Source organism: Anomaloglossus baeobatrachus, chromosome 6 (genome assembly GCF_048569485.1).
Source record: "Anomaloglossus baeobatrachus isolate aAnoBae1 chromosome 6, aAnoBae1.hap1, whole genome shotgun sequence".
Classification (NCBI taxonomy): Eukaryota; Metazoa; Chordata; class Amphibia; order Anura; family Aromobatidae; genus Anomaloglossus; species Anomaloglossus baeobatrachus.
In genome coordinates this window covers 422,793,509-422,815,510 of record NC_134358.1, presented here as the reverse complement: position 1 = coordinate 422,815,510, position 22,002 = coordinate 422,793,509, and the positions used below count along the sequence as shown (strand labels likewise).

At 47.7% G+C, this 22,002-nt stretch overlaps 1 protein-coding gene and 1 long non-coding RNA gene across 2 annotated transcripts in view; one reads left to right on the top strand and one right to left on the bottom strand.

Annotated features, from left to right (window-relative positions):
* The window catches only part of KIF15 (kinesin family member 15), a 263,264-nt gene that overhangs the window by 233,700 nt on the left and 7,562 nt on the right, over positions 1 to 22,002 (top strand). Inside the window, exons 32-34 of the mRNA XM_075315169.1 lie at positions 11,838 to 11,875; positions 17,830 to 17,995; positions 19,080 to 19,211. Of these exons, the coding sequence (XP_075171284.1) occupies positions 11,838 to 11,875; positions 17,830 to 17,995; positions 19,080 to 19,211 (336 nt within the window). The remainder of the gene's footprint in view (positions 1 to 11,837; positions 11,876 to 17,829; positions 17,996 to 19,079; positions 19,212 to 22,002) is intronic.
* The window catches only part of LOC142243339 (uncharacterized), a 150,628-nt gene continuing 140,042 nt past the window's right edge, over positions 11,417 to 22,002 (bottom strand). The window contains exon 3 of the long non-coding RNA XR_012724351.1: positions 11,417 to 11,765. This is a non-coding gene — a long non-coding RNA (uncharacterized LOC142243339). The remainder of the gene's footprint in view (positions 11,766 to 22,002) is intronic.

The following is a 22,002-nucleotide window of genomic DNA, read 5'->3' as shown; positions in this document are numbered from 1 at the left end:
CGGAAATTTGATGAAAATTTTGAAAATTTTGCAATTTTCAAACTTTTAATTTTTATGCCCTTAACCCAGAGAGTTATGTCACACAAAACAGTTAATAAATAACATTTCCCACATGTCTACTTTACATTAGCGCAATTTCTGAAACAAAATGTTTTGGGGTTAGGAAGTTAGAAGGGGTCAAAGTTCATCAGCAATTTCCCATTTTTTCAACAAAATTCACAAAACCATTTTTTTAGGGACCACATCACATTTGAAGTGACTTTGAGAGGCCTAAGTGACAGAAAATACCTAAAAGTGACACCATTCTCAAAACAGCACGCCTCAAAGTACTCAAAACCACATCCAAGAAGTTTATTAACCCTTCAGGTGCTTCACAGGAACTAAAGCAAAGTGGAATGAAAAAAAGCAAAAAATAAAATTTTACCTAAAATGTTGCTCTACCCCAAATTTATTCACTTTTAGAAGAAATAACACAACAAAATGAACCCCAAAACTTGTTACCCACTTTCTTATGAACGCGCCAATACCCCACATGTGGTCAGAAACCTTTGTTTGGACAAATGGGAGGGCTCGGAACAGAAGGAGCAATATTTGAATTTTGGAAAGCAAATTTGGCTGAAATAGATTGCGGGCACCATGTTGCATTTACATGTCCGCCAAGGTACCTAAACAGCAGAAACCCCTCACAAGTGACACCATTTTGGAAACTAGACCCCTTAAGGCTTCTATCTAGGGGTATAGTGAGCATTTTGGATACACAGGTACTTCACAGATTTTGATAACGTTACGTTGTCACATTGAAAATTTTCATTTTTTTCTCAAAAATGTTGCTTTAGCATCAATTTTTTCACTTTTTCAAGAGGTAATTCCAAAAATGTGACCCCAATGTTTGTTACCCACTTTTTTATGAGCGCGGTGATACCTCACATGTGGTCTGAAACCTTTGTTTGGAGAAATGGGAGGGCTTGGAACGGAAGGAGCAATATTTGAATTTTGGAAAGGAAATTTGGCTGAAAAAGATTGCGGGCACCATGTCGCATTTGGAGGACCCCTAAGGTACGTAAACAGCAAAAAAACACCACAAGTGACCCCATATTGGAAACTAGGCCCCTCAAGGAATTTATCTTGATGTTTGGTGAGTACCCTGAACCCCCAGGTGCTTTACAGAAGTTTATAACGTTGAGCCATGAAAATAAAAAAATAAAATTTTACCACAAAATTGTTACTTCAACCAGGTAGCTTTTTTTTTCACAAGGGTAACAGGAAAAAAATCACCATGAAATTTATTGCGCAATTTCTCCTGAGTTTGTTGATATCTTGTATGTGGTGGAAATCAACTGTTTGGGCACACTACAGGGCTCAGAAGAGAAGGAGTGCAATTTGACTGCAAAATTGGCTGGAATCAATAGCGGACGCCATGTTGCATTAGGAGAACCCCTGAGGTGCCTAAGCAGTGGAGGTCCCCCACAAGTGACCCCATTCTGGAAATAAGACCCCTCAAGGCTTTAATCTAGGTGTATATTGAGCATTTTGAATACACGAATACTTCACAGAATTTGATAAGCTTAGGTTGCCATATTGAAATTTTCATTTTTTTCACAAAAATGTTGATTTAGCGACACATTTTTCACTTTTTCAAGAGGCAACAACAAAACGTGTACCCCACAGGTTGTTATCTAATTTCTTGTGAGCGCAGGGATACCACACATGTGGCCAAAAACCTTTGTTTGGATAAATGGGAGGGCTTGGAATGGAAGGAGCACCATTTGAATTTTGGAAAAGTTGAAGTAAATTGCGCGCACCATGTCACATTAGCAGGGCCCCTTGGGCACCTATACATCAGAAACCCCCCACAAGTGACCTCATTTTGGAAACTGGACCCCTCAAGGATTTTATTCAGGAGTATAGTAAACATTTTGAATCCACAGGTACTTCACAAAACTGTTGCTGTAGCAAAAAATTTCTCACTGTTAAGGGGGCTTTACACGCTGCGACATCGCTAATGCGGAGTCGTTAGGGTCACGGAATTGGTGACGCACATCCGGCCGCATTAGCGATGTTGCTGCGTGTGACACCGATGAGCGATTTTGCATCGTTGCAAAAACGTGCAAAATCGCTCATCGGTGACATGGGGGTCCATTCTCGATTATCGTTACTGCAGCAGTAACGATGTAGTTCGTCGCTCCTGCGGCAGCACACATTGCTATGTGTGACGCCGCAGGAACGAGGAAGCTCCCCTTACCTGCCTCCCGGCCGCTATGAGGAAGGAAGGAGGTGGGCGGGATGTTCCGGCCACTCATCTCCGCCCCTCCGCTTCTATTGGGCGGCCGCTCAGTGACGTCACTGTGACGCCACACGGACCGCCCCCTTAGAAAGGAGGCGGTTTGCCGGTCACAGCGACGTCGCCGGGCAGGTAAGTATGTGTGACGCATGTGCGCGATGTTGTGCGGCATGGGCAGCGATTGCCCGTGTCGCACAACAGATGGGGGCGGGTACCCACGCTAGCGATATCGGGACCGATATCGCAGCGTGTAAAGTAGCCTTTAGGCTATGTGGCCATGATCCAGCGACACGGCGTCTAGTACCCAGTGTCAGCCTCCTGCAGAAATGTGAGTGTTGTCCACGGGAGAACGCAGCTGCCCATGCCCACGATTTGGGTTCAGGCTGCTGTGGACTTTAGTTCTATTCTACCTGCAAAGAACACTCATCTCCGCAGCATAAATTGACATCCTGAGGCTCGGGAAGCTGCGCCACAGGTCGATTTATGCTGCGGAGAAAAGAAACACAGTGGGCACGGGATTTCTAAAAATCCTGCCACTGTGCTTCTACTGCACAACGCAGCGTTATGGACGCAGGGAAAACACTCTGCGCCCAAAATGTTGCAAACCCTGATTGTGGGCACACAGCGTAAAATGCTACAATGGATGAATGGATAGATGTCAAACATATATAACGTCCCACCCCCCTGCATATTCTAAGCTGGCGCCCTTTAGTGCCTTTCATGTGACACTAAAGGATGCCTAGCCTTGTATTTAGCCCAAAAAAAAAAAAAATAATTAAAATAAATGACGTGGGGTCCCCCCTATTTTTGATAGCCAGCTAGGGTAAAGCAGACAGCTGTAGCCTGCAAACCACAGCTGACAGCTTCACCTTGTCTGGTGATCAATTTGGAGGGCTCCCCAAGCTGTTTTTTTTTTTTAATTATTTATAAATAAATAATTAAAAAAAAAAAACAAACGTGGGGTCCCCCCAAATTAGATCACCAGCCAAGGTGAAGCTGACAGCTGGGGTCTGGTATTCTCAGGATGGGAAGAGCCACGGTTATTGGACTCTTCCCAGCCTAAAAATAGCAGGCCGCAGCCGCCCCAGAAGTGGCGCATCCATTAGATGCGCCAATTCTGGCGCTTCGCCCCAGCTCATCCCGCGCCCTGGTGCGTTGGCTAACGGGGTAATGAATGGGGTTGATACCAGGTGTGTAATGTCACCTGGCATCAAGCCCAGCAATTAGTTATGTCACGGCGTCTATCAGATACCCGACATAACTAATTGACAGTAATAAAAAAAAAATTGACAACAAAAAAAAATTTATTTGAAAAAACACTCCCCAAAACATTCCCTGATTGACCAATTTATTGAAAAGAAAAAAAAAAAATCCACAATAATCCATTTGGATGTCCCACGTCGCCTCTGGACCTTCTAGAATATGGGGGACACGTTCAGGGAACGTATCCCCCATTTTCTAGGAGGGCAGACCCTCCATTTGAGGAGAGTGGGTGCAAAGAATCTGCACCCACTCTCCCCGGGTCACAGCTGCAGAGTGCGAGCAGCAGCCAGCGTCCTGAACACAGGAAGCTGTCATCTGCTCGGCACATGTGACCGGCGTCTGCAGAGAAGGAGGAGGGGGCCGCGGGGGATCAGCACTCCGGTATGTATGACACCGGGGGACACCGGGGGACACCAGGGGGAGGGTAGGGGGGATCCCGGCAGGGCCTAGGGAGCAGGTTTCTGTCGCATGTGTGATGGCACATGCGACAGAAACCATAGGAACAGTGGAAATGCGGCCGGCGCGCTGCTGTGATCGCCGGTGCGCGCGGCCATCTTGGATTTTCGGGAGGGGGTTGGGGGTCGGGGGGGGCACTTTGGGGACACCGGGGGACCGGAGGGAACCGGGAAAAAGATTTATCTCCCATCTGGCATGTTTGAACATGCCAGATGGGAGATAAATCATTTTTTACCGGCGCGGTCATTTACTATAACTTGATGATCGGTATACGGTGTATACCGGTCATCAGGTGAGCGGGGACCGGAAAAACCGGCCCGAATCATGATCTCCAGGGTCTCAGCTACCCCCGGCAGCTGAGACCCCGGAAATTTTCTGACTCTGGGGGGCGCTAGACCCTTTTTTCCGACCGCCGTTAAAAAGCGGCGGATCGGAAAAAGTACCCTTATTTACCGCCGTTAAAAGGCGTATCGGCGGTCGTAAAGGGGTTAAATAAATGTTGATGATTTATTTATTTTTTTGTTCAAGAATAAATATGCATGGTTGTTCATGGGAAAATATAAGACCTCCCCTGAAAATAAGCCCTAGCGCATCTTTTGCAGCAAAAAAATATAAGACCCTATCTAATTTTTGAGGAATCATTGGTTTAAGTTGCAAGAAAAAACATTGACAGTGTAATGTATATGAATGCCCCAAAAATGCCAAAAACTACTAAAATTCCCCTGCGTAAAACAAAGCCTCATATACTGGCTGCAGACGCTTGTCATAAATCTGTACTTTTTTTGTTGTTTTGGTTTTTGTTTTTTTCACCTTGTCCAATTTCTAATGTATCTTTTGTTCCTGAACCATCAGCTCCTGCGATATGGTCACTCCTTTATTCTATGTAAGCCATATGAACCTCATAAAGATTCCCAACGAGCAGAGCTGAAGACCCTGCACAATTGACTATTAAGGCTTAAATTCATGGGAGAGGAAATCATATCTCTAGAATGAGAGCCACAGGAGATGAACAGCAGTATTTTATACCAGATAAAACAATTACCTATTCATTACAAGTGACAAGCCCTGTGTAAGAAGATATCCCCATCTCAACTGCTTCTAACTGAGGCTGGTATATGTGTGTCTATACACTGCAGACAAACAGTTGGGGATTAGGAAACAACCTGACAAACTGTGATGAATTGAATTAAGCTGGGTTCACACATAGCGACAGCGACAACAACGTCGCTGTTACGTCACCATTTTCTGTGACGCAACAGCGACCTTGTAAGTCGCTGTTATGATCGCTGCTTAGCTGTCAAACACAGCAGAAGCAGCAGCGATCATAACGACACGCGTCGCTGTGCTACATGTGCAGAAAGCAGGGAGCCGCGCTTAGCGCTGGCTCCCTGCTCTCCTAGCTACAGTACACATCGGGTTAACTACCCGATGTGTACTGCAGCTACATGTGCAGAGAGCAGGAGCCGGCACTGGAAGCGAGAGCGGCGGATGCTGGTAACGAAGGTAAATATCGGGTAACCAGGGAAAAGTCTTCCCTTGGTTACCCGATGTTAACCCTGGTTACAGCTTACCGCAGCTGCCAGATGCCGGCTCCTGCTCCATGCTCGCTTCATTTTGTCGCTCTCTCGCTGTCACACACAGCGATGTGTGCGTCACAGCGTGAGAGCGACGACCAAAAAATGAAGCTGGACATTAAGCAACGACCGGCGACCTCACAGCAGGGGCCAGCTCGTTGCTGGATGTCACACACAGCGACGGGACGTCGCTGCAACGTCACAGAAAATGTCGTCGTCGCTGTGTGTGACACCACCCTTAGAGTTACAGGTTCACTTTTCAGATCATCTTTACGTCTGCCCGTGTGTATGATTGGCTAAAATGTAAATCGTGTTCTTTCTGTGTTTTCTCATTATTTAGTTTTCTTTATCGTTCCTTTGGAAGACCCAGACCATGGGTGTTTAGCTTCTGCCTCTGGAGGACACACAAAGTACTACACTTAAAAGTGTAGCTCCTCCCTCTGAGCTTATACACCCCCTGGTGAGCAGACCCAGCCAGTTTATCGCTTTGTGTTCAGGAGGCATACATCCACACATGCATTCTCATATGATTTTTTCCTTTTGGAACGAGATTGAAGAAGTGCGGGTCCACGTCTGGACCCCCGGTATGTCCCTTCTCACCCTACTGTGTCGGCGGTGTTGTAAGGTTGATTTCCTAGGCTGGAGCCTTGCATGCCGTGCTCTTTCACCATCCCTCCTGGGCTCTGGCTTGAAGTGGGAGCCAGCACGGTCTCCATGCTTGGCAGGAGACCGGTCTCCATCCGCAGTCCTTCAGGACCCTGCTGGACTGGAGCACTCATCCCCAGGGACCTGGACCTGCGTCTCAGCAGCTAAGTTCCTGAGACGTTTATATTTCGGGGTCCCTGTACTTTATTGTTGGGGGAGAGTGTGCTTATTGTGTTTACTGACATTTCCGGCGGGTTCTCTGGCTGTCGCCTGAGAACCGCGCCGACGGTGCCTGCGCGTCGGCCGCGCCGCTCAAATTTAGGCCCCGGCTTCGCCGGAGGCCTAGTTTCTGTTTCACTGCCCTCGCATGTCACTCATGCAGATGGACAGGCTCGGCTCCTCCCGGCGGCCGTTCTGTACAGAGGAGGGACACTCCCCACTGCAGTGTGTGTCCCCTCCCCTGTAGGTCCCTATGGCCCACCAGATCCCGCTCCTCAAGCAAGTCCCGCCCCCTCTCTTCGCTCCGGCGGCCATTTTCTCAGCGTTCTCTCAGCGCTGGACTGCACTCTGCATCCCTGCTGAGGTGCTGTGCTTAGGGGTCCGGGCTTCGGGATCTGGAGGGCACACAACACCGCTCTGCACAGCACAGCGGTCTGGTAAGCCACAACCGGCTCTGGTTGTGGACCTCTGTATATACTCTCTGGGGTTCATTCTCTGGCAGAGCCCCCACTCCAGCAGCATGTCTCACACGAGGAGCAAGGCTCCAAAGCTTTACTCTGTATGCGCTGCATGTAAGCTCCTGCTGCCTGAACCGAGCACCTATCCACATTGTGATGCCTGCTCTACCTTGGCGGTGCCACAGCCTGGAGTCTCTCTCCCAGTGGTCTCTCAGGCTGCTCCTGCTCCTGTGGCTGAGCCCCCGGCTTGGGTAGAATCCTTTATCTAGGTCTATCTCCCAGTCTTTTGCCGAGTCCATGGGACTGCTGTCCAGGACTTTGCTGAATATGCATCAGCCCCCCTCACAGGGTGCCTCTGCTGCTAGGGCTCTCTCAGGACCTGAGCTCAAAGAGGATTCATCATCAGGGCCCAGACCCCGTCCTCCTAAGAAGAGACGTAGGGTTCCCCCTCCTCCCGCGGCTCTGATTCAAGAGCGGACTCGCAGGATGAGCAGGATGCCTTTACAGGGGGCTCGGAGGCTAACTCCATGTACCCCATTGATCTGTCCGAAAGTGACTCAGATCTTAGTGACTTGATTGCTTCCATTAATTCTGTACTGGATCTCAATCCGCCAGTATCAGAGGAGCAACCCTCTCTGGCAGAAAAGCACCAGTTTACCTCGCCTAAGAGGGCAAAGAGTGTGTTCTTTAACCACTCCAGTTTTCAGGCCGCTGTGTCCAAGCCCAGGGCCTGTCCTGACAAACGCTTCCCAAAGCGTGGTTCTGATGACAGTTTTCCCTTTCCATTTGAGGTGGTCAAGGAGTGGGCTCAGTCCCCAAAGGTAGACCCCCCAGTGTCTAGGCTCTCAGCCAGGACCGTTGTGTCGGTGGCTGATGGCACCTCCCTTAAGGATTCCACTGACCGTCAGATTGACCTTCTGGCCAAATCCGTATATGAAGCGGCGGGGGCCTCGTTTTCCCCGTCTTTTGCAGCAGTGTGGGCTCTCAAAGCCATCTCTGCTTCTCTAGAGGAGATGCATTCCCTCACCAGGGAATCTATGCCCGAAATGGTTGCCTTGACTTCCCAAGCTTCAGCTTTTTCATCCTATGCCATGTCTGCCATGCTGGAGGCTTCTCACCGCACTGCGGTGGCTTCGGCTAATTCCGGTACATTCCGGCCCATCCTGGATCTCAAGCTTCTCAACAAGCATGTGCAGGTGCGGCACTTCCGCATGGAGTCTCTGCGATCAGTCATTGCCTCAATGACCCAAGGGGATTTCCTGGCATCCATCGACATCAGAGATGCCTATCTGCATGTGCCAATTGCAGTTTCACACCAGCGTTGGCTACGTTTTGCAATCGGAGAAGATCATTTCCAATTTGTGGCTCTCCCCTTCGGGTTAGCCACGGCCCCTCGTGTATTCACCAAGGTCATGTCAGCAGTGATTGCGGTTCTGCACCTACAGGGGTTGGCAGTGATTCCTTACCTGGACGACCTTCTAGTCAAGGCTTCATCCAACGCAGACTGTCAGCGGAGTGTCTCGCTCACTCTCGCCACTCTAGCCCAATTCGGGTGGCTTGTCAATCTGCCCAAATCCACTCTGACTCCGACCCAGAGTCTCACGTACCTAGGGATGCAGTTCGAGACTTTGCCGGCACTTGTGAAGTTGCCCTTAGTCAAACAGCAGTCCCTCCAACTGGCAGTGCGCTCTCTGCTGAGGCCCCGCCGTTATACCCTCAGGCGTCTGATGCAGGTGCTGGGTCAAATGGTGGCGTCAATGGAAGCTGTCTCCTTTGCCCAGTTCCATCTGCGCCCCCTGCAGCTGGACATTCTCCGTTGTTGGGACAAGCGGCCTTCCTCCTTACACAGGTTAGTGGCTCTGTCGCCACTGACCAGGAGCTCTCTTCAGTGGTGGCTTCGGCCCCTCTCTCTGTCCCAGGGGCGCTCCTTCCTGGCCCCGTCCTGGCTGATTCTCACCACGGATGCCAGTCTATCCGGCTGAGGAGCGGTATGTCTCCACCACAGAGCGCAGGGCACTTGGACTCCGTCCGAGTCAGCCCTTTCAATCAATGTGCTGGAAACTAGAGCCGTGCTTCTAGCTCTCCTAGCTTTTCACCACCTGTTGGCAGGCAGGCACATTCGAGTCCAGTCAGACAACGCGACAGCGGTTGCCTACATCAATCACCAAGGCGGGACACGCAGCCGCCTGGCAATGTTGGAGGTTCAACGCATCCATCAATGGACGGAGGACTCCAAGTCCACCATATCCGCAGTCCACATCCCAGGCGTGGAAAACCGGGAGGCAGATTATCTCAGCCGTCAAACCGTGGACGGTGGCGAGTGGTCCCTGCACCCGGCAGTGTTTCAGTCAATCTGCCGCAAATGGGGCACTCCGGACGTGGACCTAATGGCATCCCGTCACAACAACAGAGTTCCTGTTTACGTGGCTCGCTCCCACGATCCTCAGGCATTCGCCGCGGACGCTCTGGTTCTAGACTGGTCCCAGTTTTGTCTGTCCTACGTGTTTCCCCCTCTAGCTCTCTTGCCCAGAGTCCTGCGCAAGATCAGAATGGAGGGCCGTCGAGTCATCCTCATTGCACCGGACTGGCCCAGGCGAGCTTGGTATCCAGACCTGCTCCATCTGTCCATAGAGATGCCGTTGCATCTCCCGGACCGTCCAGACCTACTCTCGCAAGGTCCGTTTTTCCGCCTGAATTCTGCGGCTCTCAAATTGACGGCGTGGCTCTTGAGTCCTGGATTTTGACGGCTTCTGGTATTCCTCCTGAAGTCATCTCCACTATGACTCGGGCCCGTAAGTCTTCCTCCGCTAAGATCTATCACAGAAAAAGAAACAAATGGGGACGGCACCACCTTGAATAAATAGATTATGGAAGTGTGCTCCAACCCATAAATAGAACATAGAAAACAACACATGGGAAAGAGTGGGCACAACTACACCAAACATATACTGGAAAATCCAGAATAATGGAATGAAGCAAGAGGAGTCCCTTGTTGCATGCAAAAAGTGTAAACAAGTTTATTAATAACACAGAGAAATATTATTAAGAACACTTAAAACTGGGGAAGATCAAAGGGGTGATCAACCCATGAACAGTTTAGCACATCACCACTGAAACCTCATGGAATGATACAGATGGAATAAATCACATAGGCTCAAAAATAACAGTACCAGAGAACAGTATACAGCAATACATAGTCACCAAATGTAGGACTAACATAAATATGGTACAGATCAGGGAGAGCCAATACAATACCAGATGAGTAAATAATGAGAGAGGAGGTGTGGGTGCGCCTGCCCCACGCGTTACGCCACCATGTGTGGCTTCATCAGGGGTAAATGAAGGAATGACCAGAGCCTAGATATATATATATATACAAAAGGACCATAGATAATTACTGACCGGTGTGTTGAATATACCGTTCACCAAACAAACAAGGAGGGTGGAATCCTCTGTAACCTCCATGTAAGCTGGAACCAGGCTGTGGGCGTGCATTCAGCAGTGTAATGCAGCACCATGTGGTCCGGTCATGTGACCGGAGTGACGTCAAGCCCCGCTCCGCAGCTCCTGTGGAGTGCGGCAGCAGATCTCAGTGTCATTCAGAGTCTGGTATCACTTAAGGCCACTTCACACATAACGAGATCGTAAACGAGATCGTTACTACGTCACAGTTTCTGTGATGCAAGAACGACTTCAACCTAGATGAGATGCACGAAGGCGTGTTGTTGCGTCCCCGTTTCCGCGCCCCTCTCTGCACCGATTGGTTAGCTCCAGGTGCAGGTGCGGCTTCGATCCGAAAAACACACCAACAAAGCGACCGGGTACAATGGACGAAGGAATCAGGGTGGAGACGCAGGTTCTATCTCAAAGCAAAGCGCAAAAGAAGTGACAAAGGGTGACGCGATCCAAAATTTAACCGCTAGATACGCCCCCTGCATGCCCAATCAGAACGCAGTATTGGCCGCCAATGAAAGCGGAGGGGGGTATGGAAAAGGCGACGCAAATGCACGCCTACGTGACTCACTGCATTTTACAACGCCCCTAATGGGATTGGAATCGTTAACATAGTTGCTGTGTGACAGGGTCCCAGCGATTTGAAAGATCGTTATACGGGACGCATGCTCATTCATAAACTCGTTATGTGTGACACCCAACATGCAATTTCAACGACTCATAAACGATCCAGAAAGTGTGACGTAGTAGCGATCTCGTTCACGATCTCGTTATGTGTGACTGGACCTTAAGGATACCACAGATAAGACCCTGAATAGCAGATGTGCACATCTATTGGTTCCATAGTAATGTAATCCTTTAGTGCAAAACAGGAAACTGGTCACCACAGTATATAATAAAACAGTGGAAAGACTTGATATGTTCTCTGCAAAGACAATACACATTTAAATACAATGTAATGCATAGATGCAAAGCAACAAGGGTAAACAAACAAGCAGGTATGCAAATAGAACAGTGAGTGAGTTCATTACAGACACAGTAAAACATCTTTAAGAGATTTTATATAGAATTCTCATGTGTATAGTGAACCAAAGAGGAAAGAGGGAAGGGAAGCCCATTCAAATTGCAGGACACAAATATCTATTTTTTATAGTAGCCAGTAAATAGAAGATTCTCGTTGATGCCATTGGGCATAACTGTATCCAGCTGAAAGATCCACCAAGACTCAGTTCTCAGGAGTGCCGGAGTAGGATTACCACCTCGTATATTGCTCAAAACTCTATCCAAGCCAACCACGGTTGTGTTTCCAATTCTGCTACCATGGTGCCTGAGATAGTGTTGTGCCACTGTAGAGATCGTTCGTCCCTGTTTTAGATGTTTAAATGCCAACGCTATGTCCGAGAAATGCTTCTGGAACTATAAGAAAAAGAATTTACGGTAAGTAAACAAAATTCTCTTTTTTTTAATCGATTCATTTACTTTCAATAGGGCAAGACAGCTGAGCAACTTCTGAAGGTGCAAAAAGAGTAAGTTAGATGATAGATTCTTATTCTTTGGAAAAAAATTATATATTTTATATGTGCTAATAACATAGTGTATGTGTGTATGGACCTAGATATTATATATGCATGTATGTCTGTGTATATGTATGTGTATATATATATATATATATATATATATATATATATATATATATGTATATATATATATTAATGTGTGTATACAGTGCCTTGCGATAGTATTCGGCTCCCTTGAATTTTTCAACCTTTTCCCACATTTCAGGCTTCAAACAGAACGATAAAAATTTTAATGTTATGGTGAAGAATCAACATCAAGTGGGACACAATTGTGAAGTTGAACGAAATGTATTGCTTATTTTAAAAATGTGAAAAAACAAGTAACTGAAAACTGGGGCGTGCAATATTATTCGGCCTCTTTACTTTCAGTGCAGCAAACTCACTCCAGAAGTTCATTGAGGATCGCTGAATGATCCAATGTTGTCCTAAATGACTGATGATGATGATAAATATAAGCCACCTGTGTGTAATAAAGTCTCCGTATAAATGCACTGTGATAGTCTCTGTGTTCTGTTTAAAACGCAGATAGCATCATGAAGGCCAAGGAACACAACAGGCAGGTCCATGATACTGTTGTGGAGAAGTTTAAAGACTGATTTGGTTACAAAAACATTTCCACAACTGTAAACATCCCAAGGAGCACTGTGCAAGCGATCATATTGAAATGGAAGGAGTATCATACCACTGCAAATCTACCAAGTCCTGGCCATCCATCCAAACTTTCATCTCAAACAAGGAGAAGACTGATCAGAGATGCAGCTAAGAGGCCCATGATCACTCTGGATGAACTGCAGAGATCTACAGCTGAGGTGGGAGAGTCTGTCCATAGGACAACAATCAGTCGTACACTGCACAAATCTGGCCTTTATGGGAGAGTGGCAAGGAGAAAGCCATTTCTCAAAGATATCCATAAAAATGTGTAATTTAAAGTTTGACACAAGCCACCTGGGAGACACACCAAACATGTGGAAGAAGGTGCTCTGGTCAGATGAAACCAAAATTGAACTATTTGGGCACAATGTCAAACGATATGTTTGGCGTAAAAGCAACACAGCTCATCACCTCTGAACACACCATCCCTACTGTCAAACATGGAGGTGGCAGCATCATGGTTTGGGCCTGCTTTTCTTCAGCAGGGACAAAGAAGATGGATACAATTGATGGGAGGATGGATGGAGCCAAATACAGGACCATTCTTGAAGAAAACCTGTTGGAGTCTGCAAAAGACCTGAGACTGGGACGGAGGTTTGTCTTCCAACAAGACAATGATCCAAACATAAAGCAAAATCTACAATGGAATGGTTCACAAATAAACGTATCCAGGAGTTTGACTTGGCCAAGTCAAAGTCCAGACCTGAATCCAATCGGGAATCTGTGGAAAGAGCTGAAAACTGCTGTTCACAAACGCTCTCCATCCAACCTCACTCAGCTGAAGCTATTTGAAAAGGAAGGAATGGGCAAAAACTTCAGTCTCTCGATGTGCGAAACTGATGGACACATACCCCAAGCGACTTGCAAAAGGTGGCGCTACAAAGTATTAACTTAAAGGGGCTGAATCTTATTGCACGCCCCAATTTTCAGTTTATTTTTTATAAAAGTTTAAAATAAGCAATACATTTCGTTCAACTTCACAATTGTGTCCCACTTGTTGTTTCTTCACCATAACATTGACATTTTTATCTTTTGTTTGAAGCCTGAAATGTGGGAAAAGGTTGAAAAATTCACGGGAGCTAAATACTTTTGCAAGGCACTGTATAAATATATATATTTCACAGCGGGTCAAATAAGTATTGAACACATCACCAATTTTCTAAGTAAATATATTTCTAAAGGTCCTTCTGACATAAAATTTCTTACCTGATGTCGGTACCAACCCATCCAATCTCTACACAGGCAAAGAACTCAAGCCATAGATGTCCGTGAATTGTGTAATAATGAGAAATGCTTATTTCGCCCCTCGCTGTATGTATTTATGCAGGTGTGTGTGTGTGTGTGTGTGTGTGTGTGTGTGTGTGTGTCGTGTATTTATACCAGGGAACCCAGAGAAAACTTTCGCAAACACTGGGAGAACATACAAACTCATCACATCGATTAAATATATATTTTTCTTTATCGTTCCTTTGGGAGACCCAGACCATGGGTGTTTAGCTTCTGCCTCCGGAGGACACACAAAGTACTACACTTAAAAGTGTAGCTCCTCCCTCTGAGCTTTTACACCCCCTGGTAGCCAGTCCTAGCCAGTTTATTACATCCAGCGCAGACTGTCAGCGGAGTGTTTCGCTCACTCTCGCCACCCTAGCCCAATTCGGGTGGATTGTCAATCTTCCCAAATCCACTCTGACTCCGACCCAGAGTCTCACGTACCTAGGGATGCAGTTCGAGACTTTGCCGGAACTTGTGAAGTTGCCCTTAGACAAACAGCAGTCTCTCCGGCTATCGGTGCGCTCTCTCCTGAGGCCCCGCCGTTATTCCCTCAGGCGCCTGATGCAGGTGCTGGGTCAAATGGTGGCCTCCATGGAGGCGGTTCCCTTTGCCCAGTTCCATCTGCGTCCTCTGCAGCTGGACATTCTCCGCTGTTGGGACAAGCGGCCTTCCTCCTTTCAGAGGTTAGTGGCTCTGTCGCCACGGACCAGGAGCTCTCTTCAGTGGTGGCTTCGACCTCTCTCCCTGTCCCAAGGGCGCTCCTTCCTGACTCTGTCCTGGGTGATTCTCACCACGGATGCCAGCCTATCCGGCTGGGGAGCGGTACATCTCCACCACAGAGCGCAGGGCACTTGGACTCCGTCCGAGTCAGCCCTTTCAATCAATGTGCTGGAAACCAGAGCCGTGCTTCTAGCTCTCCTAGCTTTTCACCACCTGTTGGCGGGCAGGCACATTCGAGTCAAGTCAGACAACGCGACAGCGGTTGCCTACATCAATCACCAAGGCGGGACACGCAGCCGCCTGGCAATGTTGGAGGTCCAACGCATTCTTCAATGGGCGGAGGACTCCAAGTCCACCATATCCGCAGTCCACATCCCTGGCGTAGAAAACTGGGAGGCAGATTATCTCAGCCGTCAATCCGTGGACGGTGGCGAGTGGTCCCTGCACCCGGCAGTGTTTCAGTCAATCTGCCGCAAGTGGGGCACTCCGGACGTGGACCTAATGGCATCCCGTCACAACAATAAGGTTCCGGTTTACGTGGCTCGCTCCCACAATTCTCAGGCCTTCGCCGTGGACGCTCTGGTTCACGACTGGTCCCAGTTTCGTCTGTCCTACGTGTTTCCCCCTCTAGCTCTCTTGCCCAGAGTCCTGCGCAAGATCAGAATGGAGGGCCGTCGAGTCATCCTCATTGCACCGGACTGGCCCAGGCGAGCTTGGTATCCGGACCTTCTCCAACTGTCCGTGGAGATGCCGTGGCATCTTCCGGACCGTCCAGACCTGCTCTCGCAATGTCCGTTTTTCCGCCTGAATTCTGCGGCACTCAAATTGACGGCGTGGCTCTTGAGTCCTGGATTTTGACGGCTTCTGGTATTCCTCCTGAAGTCATCTCCACTATGACTCGGGCCCGTAAGTCTTTCTCCGTCAAGATCTATCACAGGACTTGGAAAATTTTCCTGTCCTGGTGTCGCTCTTCCGGCCATTCTCCTTGGCCATTCTCGTTGCCGACCCTTCTGTCTTTTTTTACAGTCCGGTCTGCAGCTAGGACTGTCCCTCAACTCTCTCAAGAGACAAGTTCAGCTCTATCAGTGCTGTTCCAGCGGCGTCTCGCCCGGCTGACTCAGGTCCGCACCTTCATGCAAGGTGCGTCTCACATCATTCCGCCTTATCGGGGGCCCTTGGATCCCTGGGACCTTAACTTGGTCCTCACGGTATTGCAGAAACTCCCTTTCGAGCCCCTTAGGGAGGTTTCTTTGTATCGTCTTTCTCAAAGGTGGCCTTTCTAGTTGCCATAACTTTTCTCTCAGGAGAGTCTCTGATTTGGCTGCTCTCTCCTCGGAGTCACCTTTTTTGGTTTTTCACCAAAACAAGGTAGTTCTCTGTCCGACCCCGGACTTTCTTCCTAAGGTGGTCTCTCCCTTCCACCTTAACCAGGATATTTCCTTGCCTTCCTTCTGTCCGGCCCCTGTTCATCGCTTTGAGACAGCGCTGCATACTCTAGATCTGGTGCGTGCTCTCCGGATTTATGTGTCTCGCACCGCTGCGCTTAGGCGGTGCACCTCTCTTTTTGTGCTAACCACAGGGCGGTGCAAGGGTCTCTCTGCTTCTAAGCCGACCTTGGCCCGTTGGATTAGATCGACCATTTCGGACGCCTACCAGAGTACTCGGGTGCCTCCCCCGCCGGGGATCAAAGCACACTCGACCAGAGCTGTCGGTGCCTCTTGGGCTTTCAGGCACCAGGCTACGGCTCAGCAAGTCTGTCAGGCTGCCACTTGGACTAGCCTGCATACCTTTTCAAAGCACTACCAAGTGCATGCTTATGCTTCGGCAGATGCGAGCTTGGGCAGACGCATCCTTCAGGCGGCTGTCGCCCACTTGTGAAGTTAGGCTCCGCCTAATTCTCAGTTTTTCTGTTTATTCCCACCCATGGACTGCTTTGAGACGTCCCAATGTCTGGGTCTCCCATAGGAACGATAAAGAAAAAGAGAATTTTGTTTACTTACCGTAAATTCTTTTTCTTATAGTTCCGTATTGGGAGACCCAGCACCCTCCCTGTTGCCTGTTGGCAGTTTCTTGTTCTGCGTGTTATCACCGGCTGTTGTCGTAGACAGAGACTCCGGTTGTTCCGGTTCTTGCTCTGTTTTTACTTGTGGGTGGCTATTCTCCTTCAGCTTTTGCACTAAACTGGCTAGATCTGGTTCTCCAGGGGGTGTATAAGCTCAGAGGGAGGAGCTACACTTTTGAGTGTAGTACTTTGGGTGTATAGCTTCTGCCTCCGGAGGACACACAATGTCTGGGTCTCCCAATACGGAACTAGAAGAAAAAGAATTTACGGTAAGTAAACAAAATTCTCTTTTTTTTCTTATAGTTCCGTATTGGGAGACCCAGCTCCCTCCCTGTTGCCTGTTGGCAGTTTCTTGTTCCGCGTGTTATCACCGGCTGTTGTCGTGGACAGAGTCTCCGGTTGTTCCGGTTCTTACTCGGTTCTACTTGTGGGTGGCTATTCTCCTTCAGCTTTTGCACTAAACTGGCTAGGACTGGCTACCAGGGGGTGTATAAGCTCAGAGGGAGGAGCTACACTTTTAAGTGTAGTACTTTGTGTGTCCTCCGGAGGCAGAAGCTAAACACCCATGGTCTGGGTCTCCCAATACGGAACTATAAGAAAAAGAATTTACGGTAAGTAACAAAATTCTCTATCTATAGACACAAACAACACACATCATATATATGATGTGATGTGTGTTAGAGTGTATACATAAATATATAATATTTAATCGATTAACTGAGTTTTTATGTTCTCCTGGTGTTTGCGGGAGTTTCCTCCCTGGTTCCCCGGTTTCCTCCCACCATCCAGAGACATGTAGATAAGGAATTTAGATTGTGAGCCCCAATGGGAACAGTGATGATCATGTCAGTAAACCGTTGCGGAGTTAATTGCACTATATAGGAAATAAATAACAAGTAGCTCTTGTAAGAATCTCTGATGGAGGTTTACAAATCTGAGTGGAGTTTTGTGTGCAGGTAGTTGGTCTAAATTATAAAAAGGCACATGTGAATAATATATCACTGTTAGAAAGTAACAGTTGTTAGTGTCCACATTTTTAAATTAGCTAGTTGAAGGCAGGTTCACTCTTTATATGACATGAAAATGAAATAATTATGAAAATATTGATCCTAAGCACGATGTAGTCTATTATACTGGCCGTTTGGTTTGATAGCACTCCTAAGCAAGTATATACTGCTGCTTCATCTGCTATTTGTAGGTTAGAAGACGTAAGAACTATGCTCAGAAATAAAGAGCAATCCATGACCGAGATGAGCAGGGAAATAGAACGGACACGCGCTTTAGAGCTGAAAGCCTTCCAGGAGAAAGAAGAAATCCGCTCACTATTAGAAGGAAAAAATGAGGAGACCGAGAAGAAGTTAATGGTAATTTGCAAGAATAACTTCTCTTTACGTACATAGTGGAGATTCCTGCATACTTGAGAACAGGTTGTCACAGAAAACTTTACAAACAGTGTTCATAAGAAAACAGAACTTTAAAGAGGCCCCATTATCTGTCTGCGGTTTCCCTTTTTAGTTAAGAAAGTGGGCAACTGCAGACAGATATAAATTTATTAAATATCAATTATTGCAAAAAAAAAATGCTTCTAACCGTCCCTATTTACTACGTGAGGAAGGCAAAGTGCTAGCAAAAGTCGGGTCCAAACTTGTAAGATCCCAACATGCTGAGTTGGATCCCACAACCCTACACAGGAGCCCCCACTGTCAGAGCTCCAGATCTTGTGTGTAATCGGGAGAACTCATGCTTTTAACTAAAACAGCATTGTATTATTTACAAAGTAGTTACCGATCACTGATTTAGATCTGTGATCATATTACGGACTGGAAACTGCTTTGGAAATAAAGCAACAGAAGGGTTTTAGTGTAAAGTGTGAGATCTCGTACTCTGACAGTGAGGCCAAGGCATCCCATTCAGCATGCTAGCATCCCACAGCCTAGAAGTTAGGATCTTAATTTTTCTAAGACGTTTGTGGCCTTTCCACTATAATTGGGGACTGTTGTGGGTATTTTTTGATATTTGGTAATAGAATACCTCTTTTGATATTTTTTTTTCATTGTTCTTCGGATGCCCACTATTTTCTTCAATAATGAGGGTAATCGCAGACCGATTAGAAAAAAAAAAAAGTCCATGCAGTGCACTATAACCTAGTGGCTATGAAGACATTTGTATGGAAGACCCATCACATTTATGCATAATACACATTATCATTGTCCACATTTGCTGCTGCATTTTGGTTATCGTGCGAACCATGGAAATAATTTTTTGGGATTTCACCACATTAGGATACTTCTATGAAAATATTGTTACATTCTGGATATATAATATAGACATAGTATTTTTACTAGAAATGTATCTCTACCTATTTTATGAAATAGCTACCTTTTTGTGTGTTATGAAAATACATTATATTTTAAACCATATCTGATTAAGAAAATTCTTTTTGAACAGGAGTCAGAATTATTGAGGAAGCAGATTGCATGCCTCGTAGAAGAAAATGGGAAGCTTCTTGGACACCAGAATCCACAACAGAAAATCCAGTATCTCGTGAAGCTTAAGAAGGAGAACAACAAACTTGTGGAGGTATGAAATATTGCAAGCAGTGTCTAATATCACAAAAATCTTGGACCATGAGGTTATAGTCAGGAGCTTTAGAGCTACCAAACTAATTACATTGCAGGATAGGGTAGCAATAGACGACATTAAACTTTCCTGGCTGCAATTGGCTATTCCTTTTGCTGAAAAAAATCACCTTTGACTTGTAATATACGTGATAAAGGGAAATTTGGGTTATACTATCCTCCCTAGCAAAGTAGTTAGTTTAGTGAACCTAAGGAAAGGAAACTCGTGAGTTTTAGGCCAATTTCACATATCCGTGAAACACGTCAAGAGTACGAACAGTTATGTATACTTTATTGATTTTTATAACTTAACTTGTAAAAATTGCATTTCACTTTGTTGACAACATGCAAAATAAGTAACAAATTATAGTCGAGTCTATATAAATGTAACATTTTAACCAGGGAGGGGGAAGGATGAGGGGAGGAAAGAACAAAAAAAAAACAAAAGGGAGGAGAATTGTGTAGGAAAAGGAGTTCTGAAATTTGTTTAACTTTTAGTTGTATTTTCTTTATCGTTCCTTTGGGAGACCCAGACCTTGGTGTTTAGCTTCTGCCTCTGGAGGACACACAAAGTACTACACTTAAAAGTGTAGCTCCTCCCTCTGAGCTTATACACCCCCTGGTGAGCCAGTCACAGCCAGTTTATCGCTTTGTGTTCAGGAGGCATACATCCACACATGCATTCTCATGATATTTTTTATTTTTTTGGAAAGAGATTGAAGAAGTGCGGGTCCACGTCTGGACCCCCGGCATGTCCCTTCTCACCCCACTGTGTCGGTTGTGTTGTAAGGTTGATTTCCAAGGCTGGAGCCTTACATGCCGTGCTCCTTCACCATCCCTCCTGGGCTCTGGCTTGAAGTGGGAGCCAGCGCGGTCTCCATGCCTGGCAGGAGACCGGTCTCCATCCACAGCCCCTTGAGGATTCTGCTGGACCGGAGCACTCATCCCCAGGGACCTGGCCCTGCGTCTCAGCAGCTAAGTACCTGAGACGCTCATATGTTGGGGGTCCCTGTTCTTTATGTATGGGGAGAGTGTGCTGAATGTATTTATTTTGGCATTTCCGGCGGGTTCTCTAGCTTTCGCCCGAGAACCGCGCCGATGGTGCCTGCGCGTCGGCCTCGCCGCTCAAATTTAGGCCCCGGCTTTGCCGGAGGCCTAGTTTCTGTTAACTACCCTCGCATGTCACTCATGCAGAGGGACAGGCACGGCTCCTCCCGGTGGCCGTCCTGCACAGGGGAGGGACACTCCCCACTGCTTGTGCGTGACTCCTCCCCTGCAGGTCTCTATGGCCCTCCAGATCCCGCTCTCCTACAGGAACGCCCCCTCTCTTCGCTCCGGCGGCCATTTTCTTAGGCAGAGTTCACTCTGCGCTGGGCCTTTCTGCACTCTGCATCCCTGCTGAGGTGCTGTGCATTGGGGGTCCGGGCTTCAGGATCTGGAGGGCACACAACACCGCTTCCAGCGGTCTGGTAAGCCACAGCCGGTCTCTGGTTGTGGACCTCTGTATATTCTCCCTGGGGTTCATTCTCTTGCAGAGCCCCCACTCCAGCAGCATGTCTCACGCGAGGAGCAAGGCTCCAAAGCTTTATACTGTATGCGCTGCATGTAAGCTCCTGCTGCCTGAACCGAGCACCTATCCACATTGTGATGTCTGCTCTAACTTGGCGGTGCCACAGCCTGGAGTCTCACCCCCAGTGGTCTCTCCGGCTGCTTGTGCACCTGTGGCTGAACCCCCGGCCTGGGTAGAGTCCTTCTCTAGGTCTATCTCCCAGTCATTTGCTGAGTCCATGGGACTTCTGTCCAGGACTTTGATGAATATGAATCAGCCCCCCTCACAGGGTGCCTCTAATGCTCTTGCTAAGGGTCCTTTAGGATCCCTATCCTCTGACCTCCGTCCATCGGAGCTCACAGAGGATTCATCATCAGGGCCCAGACCCCGTCCTCCTAAGAGAAGGCGCAGGGTTTCCTCTCCCTCCTCATCCCGCGGCTCTGATTCAAGAGCTGACTCGCAAAATGAGGAGGATGCCTTTTATAGGGGGCTCGGAGGCTAACTCCATGTACCCCATTGATCTTTCCGAGGGTGACTCAGATCTTAGTGACTTGATTGCTTCCATTAATTCTGTACTGGATCTCAATCCGCCAGTATCAGAGGAGCAACCCTCTCTGGCAGAAAAGCACCAGTTTACCTCGCCTAAGAGAGTAAAGAGTGTGTTCTTTAACCACTCCAGTTTTCAGACCACTGTGACCAAACCCAGGGCCTGTCCTGACAAACGCTTCCCAAAGCGTGGTTCTGATGACCGTTTTCCCTTTCCACCTGAGGTGGTCAAGAAGTGGTCTCCCTCCCCAAAGGTAGACCCCCCGGTGTCTAGGCTCTCAGCCCGGACCGTTGTCGGTGGCTGACGGCACCTCACTTAAGGATTCCACTGACCGTCAGATTGACCTTCTGGCCAAATCTGTGTATGAAGCTGCGGGGGCCGCGTTTTTACCGACTTTTGCAGCAGTGTGGGCTCTCAAAGCCATCTCTGCTTCTCTAGGGGAAATGCATTCCCTCACCAAGGAATCTATGCCTGAGATGGTTACCTTAACTTCTCAAGCTTCAGCCTTTTAATCTTATGCCATGTTTGCCATGCTAGAGGCTTCTCACCGCACTGCGGTGGCTTTGGCTAATTCCCTCGTTATCCGCAGGAGCTTGGGCTTCGAGAGTGGAAGGCAGATGCTTCTTCAAAGAAGTACCTTGCTGGGCTCCCTTTTGC